Source organism: Oncorhynchus kisutch, linkage group LG17 (assembly GCF_002021735.2).
Source record: "Oncorhynchus kisutch isolate 150728-3 linkage group LG17, Okis_V2, whole genome shotgun sequence".
NCBI lineage: Eukaryota > Metazoa > Chordata > Actinopteri > Salmoniformes > Salmonidae > Oncorhynchus > Oncorhynchus kisutch.
In genome coordinates this window covers 35,759,718-35,777,575 of record NC_034190.2, presented here as the reverse complement: position 1 = coordinate 35,777,575, position 17,858 = coordinate 35,759,718, and the positions used below count along the sequence as shown (strand labels likewise).

General features: G+C 42.6%; 3 protein-coding genes across 7 annotated transcripts in view; 2 read left to right on the top strand and 1 right to left on the bottom strand.

The window, feature by feature from the left end:
• Positions 1 to 2,127, bottom strand: part of LOC109907577 (C-type lectin domain family 4 member A) — a 30,908-nt gene extending 28,781 nt beyond the window's left edge. The window contains exons 1-3 of one of the 4 annotated variants that reach the window (XR_004203603.1): positions 1,922 to 2,127; positions 855 to 935; positions 372 to 494 (exon numbers count right to left, since the gene is read on the bottom strand). Coding sequence is in view for 3 of the 4 variants with exons in the window: in XM_020505624.2 (XP_020361213.1) it covers positions 372 to 494; positions 855 to 935; positions 1,922 to 1,991 (274 nt within the window). In the remaining variant the exon portion in view is untranslated. The remainder of the gene's footprint in view (positions 1 to 371; positions 495 to 854; positions 936 to 1,921) is intronic. The other 3 variants (XM_020505625.2, XM_020505624.2, XM_031793734.1) reach the window with 3 other exon arrangements.
• A 1,577-nt stretch (positions 2,128 to 3,704) lies between these two features.
• LOC109907576 (adenylate kinase 2, mitochondrial) lies at positions 3,705 to 8,891 on the top strand. 2 transcript variants are annotated; one of them, XM_020505620.2, is made up of 7 exons: positions 3,705 to 3,876; positions 5,221 to 5,346; positions 5,566 to 5,676; positions 5,871 to 5,965; positions 6,256 to 6,328; positions 7,075 to 7,279; positions 8,689 to 8,891. In XM_020505620.2, the coding sequence occupies exons 1-7, from the start codon at positions 3,778 to 3,780 to the stop codon at positions 8,694 to 8,696; spliced, it is 717 nt and encodes a 238-aa protein (XP_020361209.1). In that variant the 5' UTR covers positions 3,705 to 3,777; the 3' UTR covers positions 8,697 to 8,891. The 2 variants fall into 2 exon arrangements, 1 of the variants encoding a protein (XP_020361209.1); XR_004203602.1 differs by having other exon boundaries at positions 3,709 to 3,876; positions 7,075 to 7,587.
• A 649-nt stretch (positions 8,892 to 9,540) lies between these two features.
• Positions 9,541 to 17,858, top strand: part of LOC109907575 (E3 ubiquitin-protein ligase RNF19B-like) — a 34,207-nt gene continuing 25,889 nt past the window's right edge. Inside the window, exon 1 of the mRNA XM_020505618.2 lies at positions 9,541 to 9,880. The gene's annotated coding sequence lies outside the window, so the exon portion shown is untranslated. The remainder of the gene's footprint in view (positions 9,881 to 17,858) is intronic.

The following is a 17,858-nucleotide window of genomic DNA, read 5'->3' as shown; positions in this document are numbered from 1 at the left end:
ATTTTTGCATCGTGACATCAATCATTTCCTCATAACTGAAAGGGTAAAGCCCATACGCTATACACTTTTTATAGGGATGAAAATGTCAATGGAAATGTACTGTTTAGTATTCATCTTAGCATGAGTCATATGATCCAAAATTCACCTGCTGTAAGATTATTTTCAATCAAATGTTTGAGATTTTGAAGAGCGCTGCACTGGGTTTGTGGGCTAGTTGTATCAGTGTGAAAAAGACACATTTGAAATGTACAGTAATGAGTTTGACCCAACTTTCCTGTAGCTATCCTATCCCGCCTCATATGTGAACAGCCAGTTTGGGGACTCCTGCTCCTACTCTGGACTCCACTATGGGTCTACTCTATAGTACTTACAGAGAACCCCAAGTCCAATGACAGCACCCATCAGAAGAACACAGAGAGTCACCAGAACAACTCTGACAGGGTCATATCCACTTGGTTTGACCTTTGACCCCTCCTGAGAATCAGGGTCACCAGCTGAGGGGACAGAGAGAGAATATGAATCAGACTCCCATCAACTTTCTACTTAGTTTTATTGTATGTTAGACATGAAATCATCAAAACATGAAGAAAATGTATGATTCGTGGTACAAGGAACATGGTTTTTGAGGCTATGGAGACAAGTATGATGAAACATCTAAATTAGATTCTGTTCTGCATGCTGTCAACTCTTTTTCTCACCTATATGTGGTTTCCTGAAAGAAAATGTCCTCATTGTTTTGCCTTGCTTGAAATTTGCACGGACTTCATCTGACCCACACAACCAATGCACACATTCACCACACTCACGTACACACACGTAATAACACACGCAGGCACACACCCACACACACTTACCATTAGGGTCGATAGATGGCTGGTTGCGTCTGGTTCTGGAAATTTCAGAGTGTGTGGTATCATTCACTGTGGATGCTGTTGCTGAAATGTAACCATGAAAGTGTGAGAATAAGACAAACTCCTCTCATCACATTGGCTGTTCAAGAACAAGCATTTTTGACACTCAGTTTGTTAATGTAAAAGAATTGGCACAGATCACCGATAAAGCATGAGGCCTGCTTAAAAATGTTTATGCCAACCGGCTAAAAATAGGTTTCTTGAAAACCCTTTTAATATACCTACAAAGTAGTAATTGAAATCACTAATATCTCTTTGTGATGTAACCCACTGGGCAAAAACGGGTTGAATCAACGTTGTTTCCACGTCATTTCAACCAAAAAAGTCAGTGTGATGACATTAAATTAACGTGGAAAACTGTTTGAATTTGCAAAAAGTCATCAATGTGAGGGCATTTTGTCTCTTTTTAACCCAACTTTGAACCTAAACCCAATGACACGGTTAGTTGACAACTAAACCAAATGTAAGTCAAAACTAAACGTTGAACTGTCATCAGTGCCCAGTGGGAAGTCATTTTTGTCTTAGCGAACATGTTTTGAAATAAGTTAACAATATGCGTTGTCAAATAAAGTCAATACGGTATTAATATAATTCCAGAATAATCTGGAAATTGAGAATGTGGTACTCGTCTCTGAGAGGCGGGGCTGGATGACCATGAGATAAAAATGATAGCTTTAACCATGTTTTGAAGATATACAGTGTTTGTTTACAATTACATTGTGTACAAACAATGTAGTACAACAAGCGTACATTTGGGGTTCTGATGGGATAATACAGTTGAACTAAGCTCATGAGGCATTTATAAGTAATCAAGATTCAAGAACAAATGTCTATATATCATTAACATAAAAGTCTTAAAATGGATTTACCAATCGCAGATTGCCTCTTTGACATTAGATAGATATTTATGCAGGGTAGAAGCTGTTTGTTGAACATTCTTCACATCCTGAGCATACAAGCATGTCTATAAACAAACATTTTTTGGTGACAGATTTTAGTTTAGAACATACCACAATGTTCTCCTTCAGTCCTTTGTTGCTTTTTGAACTTTACATCAGCGTAGACTATTCCTTCAGACATAATTAGCTATTGCAATTGTCTGTCTTTCAGTGGGTCGAGATGGTTACTGATCCTCAACACTGCTACCAGGCACGTATTTACATCAATCCAAAATAGACATTTCTTCTGTGTTGATGGGAACTGAGGGAATTTTTAAAATTGAAGATGTTGAAAACAGCAGCAAAAAAGTTTCGCAATGTCACTTCTCTTTCTCTGTTTCGGGCATTCATTCTCAACCAACAAACTAATATGTTAGCAATCACTATTAATTCATAAATAGTAGTACTTACTCCTATCATTGGTCATCCATTACATTCACACCATTCAATCTCTCATTGACATGTAGCTGAACTACATGAGACATTGGAATCCTATTAGTTTGATTAATAGTATGTTTCTCTTGTTTGCTTCTAAAAGCTCTTAGTTTAGATAACTACTGTGGTTTTATTAGAAGTCTGTTGGTTTTCTTGTTAGTTGGAAAATTATTTTTTGAACAACCTTTAATTAGGGGTTTGCCTACAAAGACAGATGTGCCATTTATATTTTATTACAGTGTTAAAAGTATCTACATTAATGCTTGCTCATTAGAAACAAAATAAGAATATCAAGTTTGGTGCGAACATTTCCTCAAGTCAAATGTCCTGGACTGGTACCTCGATGACATGATGAAGATACACTGTGGACACTGTGTGGACATTATGACAACTCTGTCTTTCCATCTAATCCGTCATTCCATCTTTACCATCTAATCAGCCCTGTCTTAATTGGATATGAATTTGATAATGTAATGACTGATCTCCCAGTATAGTGTGCATAAACAGTGTTTGTGCTATCAGGGATCCTTGGGACATCCCTACCCTAAACTCTAACCTTAACCCCTACCCTAACCATAACCATAACCCCGACTTAACCCTAAGCCTTAACATAACAATTTAAATTGAATTTTTAATGGGGTGACATCAGAGTTGGGATGTCCCAATGATCCCGTTTAGACTTTTAAACTGCAGTAGCCAGATGGGCATTGAACACGATTGAATCATTTCCACAGCTAATAGTTTCCTACCATTTGACTACCCATTCATTTCATTATAGAGTGAGCAAACGCCTATATTTAGACACAAATAACAATGTTAATAATAATAATAATTTATTTAAGTTGTATAGCGCTTTTCATTACAGAAAATAAGCTCAAAGCACATAAAAAGCAAAACAAACAACTAATTTAAATGCATCCAATTACAATTCAGTATGTTTACACATGAATATTACAGTGGGTACTAGTCCTTCATTGCCGAACATGTAGCACCCACCTATGTGAAACCATTGCAGCTGAAAATCGCACAAAAAGCAACTACATATTGGCAGTGGTTAAGAACAGTCTCTGAGCCTCTTCTGCCATCTCTGGACACATCATGCAGTACTTGTAATACTTCCCGACAGATGAAATAATAATTATTATTATTATTTTTCATTCATAATTACAAGTATAATAACAATTAACAAATACTAATAATAATAATGATAGAGGATTATGTAACTAATAACAATGTTCATTTTCATTTTGATGGTCCCTGACCAAAGAAGATTCATAATTGCATATGCAAAACCCGGATGTTACATCAAGAAATGTACTATTTCAGCAAATCGGTGTGTAGGACGCTTGACTGAGCCATCTAATGGCCAATGAGGTGGAAGTATTTTCTGATAAAGAGAGGGTCATCCAGGAAGAGGGCGGGGACACTTCCTTTCTTGGGCGACTTGGCAGATAAAAAAAAAAAAAAGTGGTACAAGGACGACTGAAGTGAACATGGCCCCCAGCACGCAACGGAATGAAGCTGTGTCCGACGTAAAAAAGGGAATTCGGGCAATCCTGCTTGGACCCCCTGGTGCTGGGAAAGGAACACAGGTGAGTGAGTTATGCTAACTTGCTAAGGAAGTGTAGGAATGGGATACCGCTTGGCCGACACTGCCAACCAACTAACTTCATATACCCTGTCCTGAAGTTCATTCTGAATTGGCTTGCATAGATGGCTATCTCTGCTAGCTTGACTAAGTCGCGTGTAATGAATTGGGTAGCTAGATCAGACGAATAAGGAAGTATCCTAAAAGTTGTAGCTAGCTCGCTAACCAGTTATGAGCGTCTGTCCATTGGAATGAAACTAATTCCCTCTTGGCTCCCACTATCTGGTGCTGGCAAATTTGACTGTTTGTCAAGGTGTTTCAAGCTCACAATGTGGTACTCGTCTCTGGAGTCGCATGCCAACCGTTTGTGTGAAGAGTCCTAAAGATAAGAGGGCCCTTTCAACGTCACATTAGGGACAGTATGCTAATCATAACTCTCCAGCTGGCCAGCGCCAACTGCTTTCACTTGATCTAACCAGGTTCAATGAAGACGTGTTACCGCTTGACTTCCCTGTCAAAAAGCTCAATGTAGTTCTTATTTTAATTTCTGGGGGTATGTGGTACAGGAGAGCAACAGCTTGTCCAGGGTTTTGTTAGAGGTAATTATGTCAGGTGTGTTTAGGCTGATCTGGTACACCCTGCAGGTTCCCATGACCAGAGTTGAGGACTTCTGTATTTCCTTGAAGTTCTGTATCAATATCTGTCTCATGGCTATAGTGGCTGCATAGCCTTGTAAATATACACACACTACAGTGTGTACGGAATAAATGTTATTTAGAATACATATATATATTTTTTTGCACAGGCTGGTACAAGTACTGTAGGGGCCTTTCAGACATACTTTTGGTGTAGCTTTGAAGATCCCAACTATTTAGTCAGTCTCCTGGTGCTTTGGTCTTTTTTTCCCTGCTGTGGCACAACCTGAATCACATTGACATGTAAAAACAAAATGGCAACATGATTATGTCCTTAAAACCACAGTTATGCATGTGCTATGAAGTTAGTTATTCAACACTTGTTTTTGCTTTTCCCAAAGTGTCCCATGCCTTCCCCACACACATTCAGACATTAGTCTCATGTCATGTGTGGAGGTTATTTTCTGTAGCTGAAGGACTGTGACTGTGCCCAAAATATAACATCCAGCCATTTTACGATTCAACACGACTTTAATGCTTTGACGGGCTCCCACCTGTTGTAGTAGTTTTACCAGGTTGGGAAGCGCCTATGTTTGGCCATACTCTTCTCCTCAGAGTTGAGATTTTGCAAGTGACTACATAAATGCTACACCTTTTGCCCTTATAACATGAGGCCTGACGCCAATACCCACGCTCTCCCCCTCTCCTCCAAGGCTCCTCGGTTGGCAGAGCAGTACTGTGTGTGTCATCTGGCCACGGGGGACATGCTGAGGGCCATGGTGGCATCTGGCTCTGTGCTCGGCAAGAGGCTCAAGGAGACCATGGATGCCGGGAAACTGGTAAGATGTGTAGTGTGTTTTCATGTTAGTTCTGAACATGTTTCTGTGTTCATTTAAAAACATTTTTTTTTATAGGAATGAATCTTTTGTGTCACTGGTGCTGGAACTTAGTGGTAATCAGAGACCGGTTGACTTGGGCGTCTGTCCTAATTGTGTGCTCTTATGCATTTATTTTCACTGCTCATCACTCTGTGAATTTACTCCTGTCAAATGACTCAGGTCAGTGATGAGATGGTGGTAGAACTCATAGAAAAGAACCTGGACACTCCTCCCTGTAAGAAGGGGTTCCTATTGGATGGATTCCCCCGCACAGTGAAACAAGCAGAGATGGTGAGGATTGGTTGGTGCCTGACTCCATTTTGCTGAGCAAAAGTTTGTGTTGATGTTAATCAAGCATAAGCAGTGGTAAACATCACGCAAAATGAATGTGGTGCGGGAACTACGTTTACCCTCCACTATACCATTGAGCATATGAACATGTTTCCTCCCTGCTCCTATGTTTTATGACTCCCTCTGTCTTCTAGCTGGATGACTTGCTGGAGAAGCGCACAGAGAAGCTGGACTCTGTGATCGAGTTCTCCGTCAACGACTCCCTACTGGTGCGCAGGATCTGTGGCAGGTAGGACCAAATATTCTGCGGTGCCCTGTGGTCTGAGCTAGTTATTATCGACCATTTGTTGGACAAACAATGTTGCAGAGCAATACCACCTCATCCATGACAAACAATGCTCTGTATTGAGGACACAGCTTCCTAGAGGGGAAATTATGTACCTGTAGTCCATTCAAATGGTCACATCAGCATGTCAAAAAGGGGTTCTTTGTTTTGCCATGGTGGGATATAGTGTAAGTCTTTGAAGTGGGCCAAGGGCAGTGTGAGTGGAGGACTAACCTTCTCCTCTCCCCCCTCAGACTAATTCACCAGCCTAGTGGTCGCTCCTACCACGAGGAGTTCAACCCACCCAAAGAGCCAATGAAGGACGACGTAAGTATCTTGTCAACTGACGTCCCCCTCCCGGAGTCTGGAAATCCTACTTCTATTGTAGATCCCAATCTGCTAACTGGTGTTCAAATGCATTTCTTGGTCAACTTGCACTTCAAAAGCGTGTGTTCAAGTTTGGTCAAACATGCACTTAACAAGTGTCTGTTTGTAATCTGAGGAAAGCAGTGGCTCATTTGCACGCAGTCTTTCACAAGTGTTGTGAAACCCCTTAGCTAGGAGCTTCTGTGCTAATGGCTCTGAGCTCTTGTTTCATTTGAGTCATTTAGAGATGTTTATCCAGTGCCTACATCTCATACCCCCCCCCCCCTCTGTACTGGTCCCACGTGGGAATTGAACCCACAACCCTATCGTTGCAATGCTCTACCAACTGAGACACATCGGACCGTTTCAGATGCTCAGCACAGATGGCTTTCAACATACACGAGGGGTTGTAATGTGTGTGGTGTACCCAGAGATGTAGCTCAGTGCTACTGGCTGGGAAAACTATTTGACACAGCTCCAAACCTTCACAAGCCCTTCTGTGTTCATAGCTCTGTGACGAGACTGGATAGGAGAGAATTTAATATGGCAGATGCATTTTCCCAACATGAGGTCTAGGGGGCGCCATCACCATATTTCTGACATCGAGCCAAGTCTTTCAGATCTGAACTCAAAGGGGTGGGGAAAAAGACCTGACCAAAATTGCCCTTTTCACCCATTAAATGTTTTTTCTCTCTGTCCCCCGTCAGGTGACAGGGGAGCCGCTGATGCGCCGCAGCGACGACAATGCACCCACGCTGCGCTCACGGCTGGAGTCCTACCACGGGCAGACTGTGCCCCTGGTCAAATACTACAGTGCCCGCGGCCTGCACAAGGCAGTCGACGCTGGCCAGTCCCCCGACGTAGTCTTCTCCTCCATCCTCGCCGCCTTCTCCTCGGCCACAGCCGCCACCTGTAAAGACCTGGTGCTCTTCATCTAAGCTCCCACTACCTTTTCGGTCTCTCCTTCACGCTCCTATCATCTAGCTTTCCAACTTTCCTTTTTTAGTCTTTCTTTCACACTCTGGACTAGTCTGTGCTCCGTTCTCCTCCCCTTCGTCTCTCTGCTCTCCACTTTCTTCATTCTGTGGTGGGGTGTCTCCCCTGTACTTGAACACGCTCCACTACTGGGACTTGAATAGACTTCTCCTGGAAACTACAGAGACTGGACTAGCTGGTTATAATGGAGTGTACAAGATGAGTGTAATTTCCCCTTGGGCCAGGTATACATATCAGTGGTAATCCAAATGCATGTTCCTTTGTCACGTTCTTTGTAAACCAGTGTAGACTAACAGTGAAATGCTTACTTACGGGCCCTTCCCAATAATGCAGAGGGAAAAGAGAAATAGTAACACAAGGAATAAATGCACAATTACTAACGATAACTTTGCTATATAACACGTCTATATAATGTAGCTTCATTGATGGTCCCTGTACTTGGATTAAATTAAGGAAGCAGTAGGGAATAGGGATGTGATTAAGAATGACTTACATTTCACCTGAATGTAATGAGTCCAGGATAGATGGCAGGGATAGCTAATGTTGTGCAATGTCAGAAGTCTACTCAGGAATTCATTATGAATCTATTGACTAATACTTTGACAGCTTGTGTGCTTTGGTTAGTGAAAGGATGCTACTTTTCTAGAGCATAGTCAAAGTACCTGTACAATGTACATTTAGTTCCCGTTAACCAATAACACTTTGTTCCTTTTGATGTGACGTATATTCCACAATATGACTAGGCTATAGGAAAGGGCAAAGGAGACTCCTTTGCCCTTTCCTTTTTCCTGTCTAGATTTGTCCCTTCTCTGTAGACTGACTTCTCTTCTCTGACTGTGACTGCATGATGTTCTCAGGGTCGTCGGAAAACGATGGCGGTTGTATTATGTGACGCTATATTGGCCAGTAGGCTTGCTGTTTGAATTTTTCTAGCTTTGACTAGATAATGTTAAAAGTATCAAAACAATGACGCCACTGCATTGAATGCTGCTTTAGTTCACGCAGTCAAGTTTTCTACAGGCAAAATGATTGTTAATGTACTGCTAAGTCACCATTGTAGTTCGGCTGACGTGTTTGATTGTTAAATGGTAATACACTAAGTTTTAGAAATGGATGTTGGAAGCCTAATTGCGCTATAGATGGACTGGATTGTTAAGTTGCACAAGGACCTGTACATGTCCAAGGGAGCAACTTGTGACTGTAGCTATAGTTCTGCCTCGTGCATCTTTGAATGACCCAAAACTCAGTATTTTGTTAAAATGTTTGTGTGCATGTCTTTAAAATCACCTGAGACACTTTTTTTTTTCTTCCCCCCCCCCCCCCAGCTGTTTGAATCCCTGCTTCTCCAATCCTGGCAATGGAAACGAAGGAGGAAATGTTGTACTATAGCACTTCATTTTGGAATGTTGCTGGAGGATGAGGGAGCTTAATGTACTGCATTCTACAAGGAATAAGTGGAGCCATCTTGGAATTGACTTTGATTGTTACCCTTGTAATAAAATGAAGACGCTGTTCTACAATCATGACATCATTTTGTCGCCTCCCTTTGTGCTAATTACTACCATTATAATGTTACTTGCTACTAATGTAACACTCAACTGCCATTATCTCAATGTGAAGATAGTCATGGTTTACTTTGCATACTGGGTGGGCGTCTGTCTTTATGGAACATAATGCGTCCGCCTGTATAGTGGGTAATGTTCATACTTGTCAAATGTGTAATCACCTGGTCAGGAAAATCTCTAAATTATTATTGACACTGAGAGATGTACTTTGAGACCATGAATCCAAGTACATGGCTCCAGCCCTCAATCAACTGCCTTGTTCGGGGGTGGCAGGTAGCCTAGTTGTTAGAGCGTTGGACTTGTAACCGAAAGGTTTGCAAGATCGATTCTCCGAGGCCCCTGAACAAGGCAGTTTACCCACTGTTGCAATGAAAAGAGGAATTTGATCTTAACTGACTTGCCTCATTGAATAAAGGTAAACAAATCTGTAAAGTTGGATGAAATTCGTCATCGACTGTGGTAAGCACTATCTTTAGGATTTTACTTATTTCTGGGACCTCTACACAAAATAATGTTCCAGGTGATTTCATTCCACAAACAATGACATCAGTTTCCCTTCGTGAAGACCCAGTAAATGCATTTTGAGTTTCCAAATGTGACGTCACTACGGACGGGTGGGGTTTCCGTGTTCCATGTTGGTAGCCGCACAGGGTTTTCCTCCGTCAGAGAGCAAAGAAGCAAGCTGCGAAGATTGTTCTGTTGCGCTCCAAATAGGGGACGGGGTCACAGCTGTATTGTATATTCAGTCTACACGCATATATATATATATATATATATATATAGTCCATTGATATTTTAGGAATGGTGTCAGGTCCCGTATTGGAGGCTGAGATGAAATAGCCTAGACAAAACGAGGACTTCAACACGCCCAAAGCAATCGATCAATGCGCATCGCCACTCACGGGAGAAGACTCACAACGGGTACCAGAAAACGGTCTCATACTACCCCGAGGTAAGAAAAGTCTGCCGTATTGGGCCTTGACACAAATTGCAACATGTTCAAGAGTTCGATTTTTACACATTTCATCATGCGGTTTGGAATGTCATGTCGCTCAGTTGCCTACTAGGCTACATTAAGGTTAGTAACCTATCGCTAACGGAAGTGATAGTTTGCTACCTGATCAGTTTATATGAACTGCCACTACAGGTACACTACATGACCAAAAGTATGTGGACACCTTCTCGTCGAACATCTCATTCCAAAATCATGGGCATTGATATGGAGCTGATCCCACTTTTGCTGCTATAACAGCCTCCAGTCTTCTGGGAAGGCCTTCCACTAGATGTTGGAACATTGCTGCAGGGACTTGCTTCCATTCAGCCAAGAGCATTAGTGATGTTTGGCGATTAGGCCTGGCTCCTAGTTGGCATTCCAATTCATCCCAAAGGTATTTGATGGGGTTGAGGTCGGGCTCAGTGCAGGCCAGTCACGTTCTTCCACACCGATCTCGACAAACCATTTCCTGTATGGACCTTGTTTTGTGCATGGGGGCATTGTCATGCTGAAACAGGAAAGGGCCTTCCCCAAACTGTTGCTACAAAGTTGGAAGCACAGAATCGTCTCGAATGTCATTGTATGCTGTAGCGTTCAGATTTCCCTTCACTGGAACTAAGGGGACTAGCCTGAACCATGAAAAACAGCCCCAGATCATTATTCCTCCTCCACCAAACTATACAGTTGCCACTATGCATTGGGGCAGCTAGTGTTCTGGCAAAACCAGATTTGTCCATCTGATTTCCAGATGGTGAAGCGTGATCCATCACTCCAGAGAACACGTTTCCACTGCTCCAATGTCCAATGGCTTTACACCACTCCAGCTGATGCTTGGCATTGCACATGGTGATGTTAGGCTTCTGCACGGAAAACGGTACCGGAGCGCCTATTCTAGGACCAAAAGGCTCCTTAAACAGCTTCTAGCCATAAGACTGCTGAACAATTAATTAAATGGCCACCAGGACTGTTTACATTGACCCCCCCCCATATTTGTTTTTCGCTACTGCTACGTGCAGTGGCCAGGTTGGGCCACTGAAAATCTCGAGGTGGCTCACCAAAACCAAAGCCAAAACTGAAATTCAGGAATTCTCTTATGCTGTTGTAGTAAATAGGCTAGTTCAAAACTATGTCAATATGAGAGTTAAGGAATCGCATACTGATATACTTTGGTTTCTTATTTTACAGTTAATGTTACTATTTATCTGATGTGCATTGACTAGTACCGGTACATTTTGAGTTCCACAACAATCCTGTTTAAATGTGTTATTTATCTGTATAAATGTGTTTAGGCGATTCATTGTTCTTCAAATAGGCGAGTTGTCCTTTTCCTTAAAAATACAAATATACAGCTTTAATTTGAGGGAGCACATTGATTGTAAGGAACACAACATTTACTGGGAACAAGCCTACTTGAGTTTAAAAACATCACACAGAGGCCTCCAATTATTTTCAATACAGCTTTATTCGGCTGTTGCTGTGTCTTTTTTTGTAAGCAAAAATATTATACAGTTGAAGTCAGAAGTTTACATACACCTTAGCCAAATACATTTACACTCCGTTTTTTTTTTACAATTCCTGCCATTTAATCCAAGTAAAAAGTCTCTGTCTTAGGTCAGTTAGGATCACCACTTTATTTTACGAATGTGAAATGTCACAATGATAGTTGAGAGAATTATTTATTTCTGCCCACACATTTTCTATAGGATTGAGGTCATGGCTTTGTGATGGCCACTACAATACCTTGACTTTGTTGTCCTTAAGCCATTTTGCCACAACTTTGGAAGTATGCTTGGGGTCATTGTCCATTTGGAAGACCCATTTGCGGCCAACCTTTAACTTCCTGACTGATGTCTTGAGATGTTTCTTCAATATATCCACATAATTTTCCATCCTCATGCGGCCATCTATTTTGTGAAGTGCACCAGTTCCTCCTGCAGCAAAGCACCACCACACCATGATGCTGCCACCCCTGTGCTTCACGTTTGGGATGGTGTTCTTCGGCTTGCAAGCCTCCCCCTTTTTCCTCCAAACATAACAATGGTCATTATAGCCAAACAGTTCTATTTTTATTTCATCAGACCAGAAGACATTTCTCCAAAAAGTACGATCTTTGTCCCCATGTGCAGTTGCAAACTGTAGTCTGGCTTTTTTTATGACGGTTTTGGAGCAGTGGCTTCTTCCTTGCTCAGCGGCCTTTCAGGTTATGTCGATATAGGACTCGTTTTACTGTGGATATAGATAGTTTTGTACCTGTTTCCTCCAGCATCTTCACAAGGTCCTTTGCTGTTGTTCTGGGATTGATTTGCACTTTTCGCACCAACCACTCCTTCTCCTGGTATGACGGCAGCGTGGTCCCATTGTGTTTATACTTGCATACGCTTGTTTGTACAGATGAACGTGGTACCTTCAGGCATTTGGAAATTGCTCCCAAGGATGAACCAGACTTGTGGAGGTCTACAATTTATTTTTCTGAGGTCTTGGCTGATTTTCTTTTGATTTTCCAATGATGTCAAGCAAAGAGGCACTGAGTTTGAAGGTAGGCCTTGAAATACATCCACAGGTACACCTCCAATTGACTCAAATTATGTCAATTACCTTGTCAGAAGCTTCTAACGCCATGACATCATTTTCTGGAATTTTCCCAGCTGTTTAAAGGCACAGCCAACTTAGTGTATGTAAACTTCTGACCCACTGGAATTGTGAGACAGTGAATTATATGTGAAATAATCTGTCTGTAAACAATTGTTGGAAAAATTACTTGTGTCATGCACAAAGTAGATGTCCGAACCGACTTGCCAAAATTATAGTTTGTTAACAAGACACTTGTGGAGTGGTTGAAAAAACAAGTTTTATTGACTCCAACATAAGTGTATGTAAACTTCTGACTTCAACTGTAAAATGTCCAAAAATGAAAAACAAAACAAAAAAGCATAATAATGGACAACAATATACATTTGACTATAGCTATAATACTATATACTCATAGCCTATTCATATCCCTGCTTTAATAGGCTACATTCTTTTCAATACAGCTTTATTCATCTGTTGCTGTCTTTTTGTAAACAAATATATTATAGACTATGTCCAAAAATGGAAAAACATAACAAAAAAAAGCATTATCATGAACAATGTACATTTTACTATAGCCTAATCACAACCTATTCTTATCCCTGCTTTAAGGGCTACATTATTTTCAATACAGCTTTATTCGCCTGTTGCTGTGTCTTTTTTGGCAAACACATCCACAAAAATCAAGATTTATGGCCCTCGCCCTTCTTGACTCTACTCTTAACACCCCCAAATGGAGCAATCGCTCGTCACTCATTGTATTTCTCAAGACAGTCTTGATTAACTTTAGCACAGGAAAACTGTGCTCACATGCTGCAGTGCTCACAGGTAATGCAAAGTTTAAACATCCCGTGGAACACCTCCCTATATGGCTCAAGGAAGACTGTGAGCTCTATTAAACTGGTGTTTCCAAGCCACCAGTTTGCTTCCTATCAAGAATTCGCTTAAGTTGAGGGATCTCATATTCCAGATCCTCAGTGCTGCAGTTGTATTGTGAGACAAATGGAAAACACAAAATGTGGGACTGCAGAGATTCAAGGCCTTGCATGATGACACAATTTCCTGTAGAACATCTTCTCTTCACCTCAGAGAGAAGCACATCAACTATTGGAATGAATGAACCTGCCCCGAATGACTCCTTATCCGTGTTGACCTGTCTTTGAACTATTGGAGTGGGAATGTGATGCCCATCAAGCCTAGAGCTTGGTGTGATCTGACGCCCTGGACGGCCTGGAGGTCACAGTGTTGTCCCAAATCTCATTCAAGCGAGAGCCCTCTCTATAACTGTTCAATGTGTCAGCAAGAGAATCAACAAGGGTAACAGCTGTGCCCAAATTGAGTTATGGGTACTGTAAAATATCTGACAGATGTTTTATCTCACCAAAAACATTGGTGAATGTTACAAGGAGGCCGACACACTGTAGATCTATTTGGGCTAATTTGTAATATCGGCCTACAGACAATTCAGACTATTCAAACTCAACTACCAATAAACATGAATCAGAAGGCTTTATGTGATTATAACATTACTCTCTAGCCACCCATTTCATTATCAGGGGCACTGTCATGCTGTCATAACTTCACCTATTGGTCCAGGAACGGGTTGAATAGCTCTAGCTGGGTCCTGCCTCGCTTGTTTGTTGACCTCTGGAACTGTTGTTGCTGCCTGTTCCGCACTTTTGTGCCGTGCTGCTGTCTGGTGTTCTTCACTGTGCTCTGTCACTGATGCTGCCTGTGCCAGTTCGTCGCCGTCATGTTCTGCCATGCTCTCTCACTACCACTGCCTGTTCAATGGCTTGCTCAATGACGTTATCATCATCTTCGACTGCATCCTCACTAACGTTTAACCCTCTGCTGCTGCTCCCCTGTCGGCTGTATCTCCCCTGTACTACTGTTCTTCTTAAAGAATGAAGAGATATCCGTGGACTTTCTCTTCATCGTCTGCAAATTGACATAGCTACAGTGGCTAATCGTAGCTAGTAAGCTAACGCTATAATGTCAGCTAGCTAGATGCTCTGGCAGTCCTAAGTTCATCAAGTGGTTTGAAAATCGTTCTGGAAAGCTACGATAACTCTAACTATAGTTAGCTAACACTCTCTATCCTGCAGAGCATAGCTGTAACTAGTACTGTATGACTTACTTACCCGTTAGCAGTCTGGTGGTCTCAACTCTGCAGGCATCTGCCAGCTAGCCTAGCTTCCGATGATGCCACCAGAGACACGAGGCTGAGCTCACCTGCTGCTGTCATCTGGCAGTGCACTGTGCAGTAGCAGGCCGGGAAGGGGTGGCGGGTCGGAGTGTGACTCAATTCCGGACGGTCAAAAGCATCTGGCTGGCTATGCATTTGTCATTTTCTTTCACATGAACTATTATGAAAAATATACATTATTGATTTAAATGAATAGTACCTAATGTAAAATATCAGATAGAAGCATATTATGCATATGCGACCCGCGAGGGGACTCAGTGGGGGGGCCAGCTATTGTACCAAGGGGTGCCCCCCCTGGCAGCGCCACTGGCCTACGCGCTGTCTATTTTCGATGCATAGTCACTTTTATCCATACCTACGTGTACAAATTACGTCAACTAACCTGTACCCCTGCACATTGACTCTGTACCGGTACCCCCTGTATATAGACTCGCTATTGTTATTTTATTGTGTTACTTTTTATAATTTTTTACTTTCATTTACCTGTTGTATTCGGCGCATGTGACAAATAACATTTGATTTGATGTTTGGACATGGAAATCCATTTCATGAAGTTCCCAACGAACTGTTCTTGTGCTGATGTTGCTTCCAGAGGAAGTTTGGAACTCTGTAATGAGTGTTAAAACTGAGGATAGACAATTTTTATGCGCTACTTGCTTCAACCCTCGGCGGTCCCTTTCTGTGAGCTTGTGTGGCCTACCACTTCACGGCAGAGCCGTTGTTGCTCCTAGACGTTTCCACTTCACAATAACAGCATTTACAGTTGACCGGGGCAGCTCTAGCAGGGCAGAGATGTGATGAACTGACTTGTTGGAAAGGTGGCATCCTATGACAGTGCAACGTTGAAAGTCACTGAGCTCTTCAGTAAGGTCATTCTACTGCCAATGCTTGTCTATGGAGATTGCCTGGCTCTGTGCTCAAATATATACACCTGTCAGCAATGGGCGTGGCTGGAAAAAGCCATTTCCACTAATTTGAAGGGGTGTCCACATACCTTTGAATATATTGTGTATATATCCCATAATATTGTGCATGTTTTGACTGCTCCTTATTCTTGAGTATAAAACAAGTGCACAGTAATCTAACAGTGAGGCAAGGCTGATGATAGAGTACCATAGTACATAACTACTGTGTGTTTCGTCTGTGTTTGTTTGTGTACATGCATGTTGCTACAGTAGCCTGTAGGATGTGGTGAGCTACTGTTTAACACCTCTGAGCATTCTTTGACATCTCTATTCCAAAATGCCCGTCATGTCGAATGCCCTCTCATTCTCAATTTCCTCCTCTCCCCTCTCACTCATGCGTTCCTTGTCCCACCGCTCCCCTGTTTGTTCCGAAAGCATTATTGAGGCCAGGATATTAATATCATTCCATTGAGAGAGAGAGAGGAAAGAGGTGACGACATGCAACCATGAAAGCCTGGTATCCATCTGCTTGCTCTAGTTACCGTCTGTCTTCAACAACTAATAGGCAAGTCAACACTCACTACCCTGCAACTATATTACCTCTATTTACTGGAAACGCTGACTTCATTTGTAGTCTCTGGTCCCACATACTAGAACTATTCTCGTAATCATAGTTTGTTAAGGCCGCTTCAGGTTACAGTCCACTGGAAGTCAGCCTAACAGTCAACCATACTAGGCCTATGTGACATACTGTATCTATCTCCACTCACATGCACTGTCCTCATTGACCATGTCTCACCTCCTTCTATTTCTCTTTCAAACGACCCGGCCCCTCCCTGTCTTTCATATCCACTGGCTGGCTGGTATGCCCTGGTCTGTGCTGGTGGATTGGGGCTCAGGGGGCTGTGGGGCTGGGACCTGGGCCTATTCTCTGCCGCTGTGACGCCTCCAGGCTTCACATTAAACATTCAACAACTCAGCAGTTTGTCTCCTGAATGCTCCTCTAATTATAGAACCTCGTAGCCTGACTCTCCCTTTTATCTCACTGAATCAGAGGGGCATTCATACGTGTGTATCTCTTATGCAACACATAAGTGTGTGTGTGTGTGTGCGCGTGTGTGTGTGTTTTTGTTTGACGATGTGTCAATGTGTGGATGACTGGGTGTATAAGTATGTGGGTGCGTGGCGTGTGTGTTCGAGTGCTTGTAATGGGGTTATTCCAGGGTATTCCTGTTGTTTCATTTTGTTTGAAAAGGGATGCGAGACTGGCTGACCACTCCTCCCTGACAGCTTCAGTTCTGAGGAAAATTCAGAGGAAACGCAAAGTCTGGTTTCTCTAGGTGCTTCCACAGAATGGCCAACGACTGTCTCTGGCTCTCAACCCCTTTTTTAAAACTCCCACATCTTCCATTACCTTATAAAACCGATAGTGTGGGAGGGCTCCAAATGGCCTCCAAATGACCGCCAAACACTATGAATCAGTAGGCAACCAGATAATGGCGCTTTTGGCTGAACAGAAGGACATGTTTCCTTTTTAACCCAGTTTTCATCACATCACGACATGACTCAACTGGCCTGGTGTTTGGAGGAGGCAGCAGTCTTGGCCTGTCCAGCATGTTAGCGAGACACGGCGATGGCCTCGTCACAGAGAGGGGAAGAGAGAGAGAGGAAAGAGAGTCGTAGCCATAGGGGCAGTTCCCTCTGTTTCCTCCCTCCTATATTAACTTCTGCCAGGAGAGATTGAAAGATGTCGATAAAGAGAACAACACACTGAGAGGCATCTCACCTGCCTCACGCTGCTGTCGCTACCTTCATTATTTTTATTTATTGTTTTTATTTAACCTTTATTTAACTTGGCAAGTCAGTTAAGAACAAATTATTATTTACAATGATGGCCTACCCCGGCCAAACCCTAACCCAGACAACGCTGGCCGCCAATTGTGCGCCGCCCTATGGGACTCCCACTCACGGCCGGTTGTGATACAGCCTGGAATTGAACCAGGGTCTGTAGTGACACCTCTAGCACTGAGATGCATTGCCTCAGACCGCTGCGCCACTCGGGAGGCTCTTTATTAACCTGTTATTGCGCCCTTCTGCTCTAATGAATTTAGTAAACCAGTAAACCTGAGTTCACACAGACCACCTGCTCTACCCAGAGACTCAGCCCAGAGACACAGGCCTCAGTCCTCAGTTAGAGCTCAGGGCTTACAGAGGGTTTAGGTAGTATCACTACAAACCAGCTAATTAGCTTACC

Coding starts and splice junctions, on each gene's coding strand:
- LOC109907576 (XM_020505620.2), top strand. CDS start 3,778: ATGGCCCCCAGCACGCAACGGAATGAAGCTGTGTCCGACGTAAAAAAG. Junction 3,877..5,220: donor GTGCTGGGAAAGGAACACAG/GTGAGTGAGTTA, acceptor CTCTCCTCCAAG/GCTCCTCGGTTGGCAGAGCA. Junction 5,966..6,255: donor GTGCGCAGGATCTGTGGCAG/GTAGGACCAAAT, acceptor CTCCCCCCTCAG/ACTAATTCACCAGCCTAGTG.